Source organism: Halyomorpha halys, unplaced genomic scaffold (assembly GCF_000696795.3).
Source record: "Halyomorpha halys isolate HHAL.00 unplaced genomic scaffold, Hhal_1.1 Scaffold195.1, whole genome shotgun sequence".
Lineage (NCBI taxonomy): Eukaryota > Metazoa > Arthropoda > Insecta > Hemiptera > Pentatomidae > Halyomorpha > Halyomorpha halys.
In genome coordinates this window covers 610834-617493 of record NW_027113495.1, presented here as the reverse complement: position 1 = coordinate 617493, position 6660 = coordinate 610834, and the positions used below count along the sequence as shown (strand labels likewise).

The window sequence follows — 6660 nt, the reverse complement described above, 5'->3', positions numbered from 1 at the left end:
TTAATAATTTCTTTTTGGATCTCTCCTTCATCCTCAATACCCTTGAACATAATGGAGAGCAAATATCCCTTAGCCATCTTTACTGCTGGAATTTGATGTTCCCCTCTGGACTGTAAGGGAATACTTTACAGAGAGGGATTGCTGTCCTACAAGAATTGAAGGTGAGCACTTACAAAACATGTGAGTACCAGGTCTTATCCTCCTGTTTAGCTAATCTAACCATATTGAATATGCACAGTCTAAGGCCTAATATTAGTACACCTCACCTCTTGAAATTGGCACCTGACCTAAATTCATACTTCTACAAACCCTAAACAGATATCCAATAAAAATCATTTTTAGGAAATAGTTGAAATAACAACCTTCATCAAGCAAACAGATAGCTCTTTCTATATTTTTTGAAAATGTAATGTGTCTTGTCAATAAAACAACCTCTCTACTTAATAGCTGGGTCTATCATCCATAAAGCCAGAATGGGCTACCATCTGGATTGACAGCATTGAGAGCAAATACCTCTCAACTGTCACTATGTCCTACAAGAACAATGGAAACAACCTTTCCTAGCAGGGATCTTTTTAGTATATGGATTGTAAGTTGACCTTCAGACATCTAATTATCCTGCCTATTCACCTTGTTTTGTCTAACTATTATCACCCTTAACTAGATATGTTTTTGTGGTATTTTATGATCACACCTCATCAATTGGTGTCCTTATTTTTTTTTTGTCATACCCTCCTGTAATGATGTTATTGAATATTTGGTACATACATATAGGAGGTATGCTATATGTATATCTGGGTGTTAATGATACCTAGGATTGCCTTTTGGCATTATAAGGTTAGGTGTATTGGTGTCCTTACACTAAAATCAACACTTATGTAACATTAATAAAATTATTGTGGTTGGGAGGGGACATAAATTAAAATACATCATGTAGATATTCAACAATTACATAATTTATTAACAACTGAAATTGGACCAAATTCAACATTAGAAAATGCATTTCAACAAGAATTATAATTCATATCCACGTTTTTTTTTCATCTAAATCTGTATACATAGGTACTTATATTCAATAGTACATGTATTATCAACAAATACTGTTAGATAAGTGATTACCAACAAATTTGATACGGCTAAAGAATATGAATAATATTTCTCAACAATCAGAATATAAGTTAAATTAATAATTTTTAACCTAAAATGACTAGATTTCAAAAGTAACTGATTAAATAAATAATTTAACACCAAAAGCAGCTGACACAAACGTTTCTTTGCTTCTAAAAATATATACTGATTACTAGCTAATTGAAATTAATTGATAATATTTTTAAAAAATTACATCAATAAAATAAGATTATCTAACAAGAATGATTAATACACATTAATACAGGATGAGTAGATTAAAAGACAATACATCTTTTCAGGCCTGCATAATCAAACTCCTAAACTAAATTTTATATGTAATAGTTTGGCCTTTTTGATATTTTATACTTAATATTAGTATTAAATAAGCTATATTAACCAACCAATAAAGTAATATAACTTGACAACCAAATGCTAGGGGAAGAATATAAACAGTCCTGTGGTATTTTCTTTTGCTTAGTGGATAACAACAACTTTGTGTAGTTTGTTGCGAATTAGTGAAGGTAAATAATAAACATATATATTCTTTTGTTTTATATCTTAAAAGTTTCAACCGATATTATCAGGGCTAAAGAAAGCAAAGAAGATGAAGATTGCTTTGCACAGAGAAAATAGAGTACTCGACCATCCATGAGAAGATTAATACAGATTGAAACAAATAAAAAACAATGAACTGTGGGTTTGGTTCATCACAATAGAACTCCAATAAACATAGCTTAAATTTAAAATATATGCTCAATCATCACTTCTGCATGAAATGAACAATAAGTTAGAAAATCGGATATCTTATACTAAAATAAATAAAATTGATTATGAAAATAGAATAATTGATGAAATCAAACAACCAAAACTGAAAGCCATAATTATGTAAATAAATGAAAATGAATGATTGAAGCTCCTAATAGAAAGATAAGACCACTGCCGCAGTTTTCTAACTTGAATATCATACAAAAAATGAAAATTAACAATGAAATAGAAATTATTCTAATGATCTATCTGCTTAAGCTATTGAAGAATAAAAATTTCGGCTATTTGATGATTTAATGAAAATCAAAATGATAAGTGAATATTAGAAATTTCAGCGGTCCATAACATTTTTAAATATATATAACAATAAAAAATTAATTAAACAAAAATAAAATCAACATCAACATGAGATCTAAATATAACTTATATACGACGAGGTGTGGCTTCATTAGAGCTTCCTTAACAAAACAAAATAAACAATTATACAAATATTACAACCGATTTATTTAGTAGTTGGTACCAAATATTTTTATAATTTTTCCAGTTCATAAAAATTGTATTAAAAGTCTAGAATTAGGCAGTCTTATCAGTCATATAGTATGACAATTACTGTTACTATTTAAATAAATAATATAGGTAAATTTTCATAGAAATGAAATTCTTTCATTTAACACAGGATGTGTCAATTTAAATCCATCAGTTATGAAAAATAAAATCTATATTACAAGTCTTAATGATGGATGACTAATTAAAAAGGACATGCCAAGAGATTCCTTCCTAAAATGCTGTCAAATTAACTAATTTCCTAATCCTCATAATATATTTTTTTTTTAAATTTTACCAAATGTCCATTTTAAATAAACTTAAATGTATCAATTTTATTTTAAAAGTCCACAATTCTGTCACATGTAAAAAGAAACTAATAAAATATGTAAAGAATGATTCCATCATTTCATAAACAAACAATAAAATATCTATGAATGATCACTTTGTTGGTTTTAATTAAGTGAAAACAATCATACAAAACAAATCTTTTAAATAAAAATTAAATAATAATGAATGTTAACAAGATAAGGACTTAAAACATAATATTTTAGGATTAAGTAAGACCTAGGAAAGGGAACTCCCAGCAGATGTCCTCAAAGTACTGTCACTGTTGCGGTTTCGTGTTAACATCCGCAAAATATAGATGTGCCATAGCTTCTTCTGCTCCCATCCGTTGGGAAGGATTACAAACTAACAGTCTTGAAAATGAAGAAAATAATATCAGTTAAAATAAGTTACATGAGAGAAAAATTTATATAAACTTTATTGCAGTAGACCCTCTTTACCACACATACTAGCATGAAAATACATGCGATACACATGAATTAGCTAGATAAAGTATAAAACATTCCAGTGTAGAAACTTCATATATTTACTGTAAGATAATAAATTATAAATATGTATTTTAGCCTGAGTAGTGTGGGATTTTTATCGGTCAAGATAAATTCGTTTCTCTGTGACTTTAACTGTTAATTATAATTTTTGGAATTCACGGTTACTTTAATTACTTAACCAATGTGCTGCTTATTTTTACGCAACCTACTTTATCTGTTCATGATTTCATCTTATTTTCTAATATTTCCACAACGGATGATAATTAACAGCTGCATAAGTGAAAGATAATATTTTTATTCAATAAGAAATCCATTTCCTCTTTAAAAATTGTAATCTTATTTTTAAGGAGGAAATGGATTTCTTTTGAAGAATACAAAGAGCCCATTTTTACTTTATCTGGGTTTCTTTTATAATTGCAACCAACTTCAAGAACTTTCTTTAGCCTATTTCTTCTGCTTAAATCAGATCATCTGTAAATATGAAACCAGAATTTGCTCATAGATGGTGCTATGGGTCACAATAATTAGTTCCTTGGAGGAAGGGGTATAATGGAAGAGAGTAAGCTGCCGGGAAAAGTGAAGAAAAATGTAGGCTTTACGAGGCATGGCAGAGAAAGAGTAGGAGAGAGTCACGAGCCAATCACTGACTGCCTTTTGTCACAGTTTACATTACAATAGTCGAATTTCAGCCAGTGGCTGATTTTAATTCATTAGATTTTAATGGAAAACCAGTGAGAATCATTTGATAATGAGGTATCATTGCTTTTTGTCAGGTTACTGATCCAGACAAGCTCTGACCAAGACATTCTCAATATAGTTCAAGATATTGCCTATAATTGTTATTATTTTGTGTAATTACCAGAAATTTTAATTCGCTTCGTCTAGATAGATTGATGTTTTAGGCTATTGCTCTATTCCTATGGGTTTAAGAGAGATGTTATGTAGCCTATAACCTTCATCAATAAACGTTCTAACGATTAAAAGATTTTTTTTTTGGTTATTTAGTTGACTAGTTGGCAAATACTATAATCCATATTAGTGTCTATTAACTCAGGTAATAAACATTAAAGTAATAAATTTCTTTAACACTTGTTTGACTAGCCATTTGAATTTAAAGTTTAAAAAATCACAATACCTTAGTTATTTAAAAAAAAGTTTTAATATTATTGAAAACCATACAAATTAGTTAGATAATTAATCAATAAAATAAAAAATTACCTTTGTAGTAAATCTCTTCCTTTAGAATTTAGCTTCGGTACCACCTAAAGAAACAAAATAAGATTTAATAAGTAATCAGATAACTGTTTCTAAAAGTTTATAAAAATTATTTAAAGAGACAAACTAAATTGTAATGACAAATACAATACAAAACACAATGCTCACAAATATGAAAATAGAATTACCTGAGCAAAACTCATACTAGGATGATAAATGGGAAATGGTTTATAATCTGGTAGATGAGTTAAGTTAGGCCATGTTTCTTCAGTAGGAGTACCAAGTAACTTAAATATCCGTTTAAGTTGGTCCTCGACATCTGAGCCAGGAAACAATGGTCGACCAGCATTTGCCAACTCTGTTAGAAATATAAAAAAGAAATGTATGTTTGAACTTGATTTCATTAAAATACTTCTCTTACAATTTTTTTTAAAAATTCCTAATGGCTAACATCACACTTTATCAGTTCTATACATAGTGTTAAGGTGGATATAATTGTTAAAGGATCCAAATTTTAGAATGAAGTTGACAAAAAAAAGATTATAAACTCTAATAAACATGTACATTAGCATCAAGGAACTAAATAATATTTTAATATCATGACAGTAGATTGATTTATATTAAATGAGAAAGTAAAAGCTTATAAGTATCCTCAGAAATAAGGTATTGATTTAAACAATTTTTTTTTTTGTTTCAGAAAAAAAGTTACTGCTATACCTGCAAATATGCAACCTGCAGACCACATATCAATCGAAGTAGTATATAACTTGGCACCAAACAGCACATCAGGAGGTCTATACCACAAGGTAACAACTTCAGCAGAATAACATTTCACAGGAATTCCGAAAGCACGGGCAAGACCAAAATCTGCCAATTTAAGTTCACCATTCTGAGGAGTTAAAAAATAAAATAATGATAATTTTGACTATTAAACAATTATATAGGAAAAAGGTAAATAGCAATAATAAATCCATATTAAGTAAATAATAACCTTGTTTATTAAGAGATTTTGGGGTTTTAAATCCCTGTGTAAGACATTATGACTGTGACAGAAAGCCAGTCCTCTAAGAAGCTGAAACCTGAAAAGATTAATAAATTAAAGCTAATTCTAAATTAGTTGGAAGAAAAACAATATCAAGTACATACATAAAAGATTTAACAATATCTAGGTCGATTTCTCCATTCAAACTATCAAAATACTTCTTTAGGTCTTGATCACAATGTTCAAATACCAAAGTTAATTTTTTATCACTATGCAGAACATCATAGAGGCGAACAATGTTCTTATGTTTAAGCTCCTTTAATAGGCATATTTCTCTCAGAGCAGATGAAGGTACACCCTAAAAAATATGCAAACGTACAATGAAAGTTACTCTAGCAAAACTGGAAAAAGGGACTAAGTATTATAAAGTTAAATAATCCATAGAAATTCACACATAGGCTTACTTCATCATCATCATCTAATCTCACTCTTTTGAGAGCTACAATTTCCAATGTGTCTCTATTCTTCGCTTTAAATACAGTCCCATACGTTCCTAAAATGATATTGGCCTTAAAAAAAGAGACAAATAAGCGATAAATGGACTATTTAGAATGATAATGATACCTTCGCCAATTTTTTCCAATTTCTCATATTTCTGCATTTTATAATTAAATTACAATGAATGCATCAGTTTATTTATTTGATAAAGAAGGTTATGAGATTCATAGATAAGATAAAGATACCAACAAAACCCCAAACCAACAAAAACAAACAAAACTCTTTAAGCTAACCCGGGAATCCAGACCGTTCACTGAATCATCAAAACAACTATAAGTGTTTATCGTAGGGCGTGCCGTAAACCTATTCTACTTCTAAGTAAAAGTGGAAAATTGGTCACGCCCACGGAGTCTCGGTTTACGTTGTTGTTAATAGGAATTTCTGTCGTCCATTTAATAGCAAATATGAACTGATTTTAAGTTTAAGTAAATGCTATTTATAATAATTTGGTTAGTCGGTAATGAAAATCTATTATGTTTTTCTCGAGAAATTCGTGCTTATTTCTCTGTTCTATTCGAACTGGCACATTTCAATGGTAATAGTAAGGATCATAAAATATTAAGTTGGGAAGCAGAAATGCATCATTTTTTTGGTAGGATTGATATCTCGTAAAGTATAGATCAAACAATTTCA

The 6660-nt window shown here is 29.2% G+C and overlaps 1 protein-coding gene across 1 annotated transcript; it reads right to left on the bottom strand.

Moving 5' to 3' along the window:
- Nucleotides 1–934: 934 nt before the first annotated feature.
- Cdk5 (Cyclin-dependent kinase 5) lies at nt 935–6294 on the bottom strand. Its single transcript, XM_014418458.3, has 8 exons — nt 6094–6294; nt 5934–6022; nt 5634–5827; nt 5479–5566; nt 5205–5376; nt 4676–4845; nt 4491–4534; nt 935–3137 (listed from the first exon to the last, which is right to left on the bottom strand). Exons 1-8 carry the CDS (start codon nt 6128–6130, stop codon nt 3044–3046), a joined length of 888 nt encoding a protein of 295 aa, XP_014273944.1. The 5' UTR covers nt 6131–6294; the 3' UTR covers nt 935–3043.
- Between the last annotated feature and the right edge of the window lie 366 nt (nt 6295–6660).

Coding starts and splice junctions, on each gene's coding strand:
- Cdk5 (XM_014418458.3), bottom strand. CDS start 6,130: ATGCAGAAATATGAGAAATTGGAAAAAATTGGCGAAG. Junction 6,023..6,093: donor ATTGGAAAAAATTGGCGAAG/GTATCATTATCA, acceptor ATATCATTTTAG/GAACGTATGGGACTGTATTT. Junction 4,535..4,675: donor CTAGTATGAGTTTTGCTCAG/GTAATTCTATTT, acceptor TTGTTTCTTTAG/GTGGTACCGAAGCTAAATTC.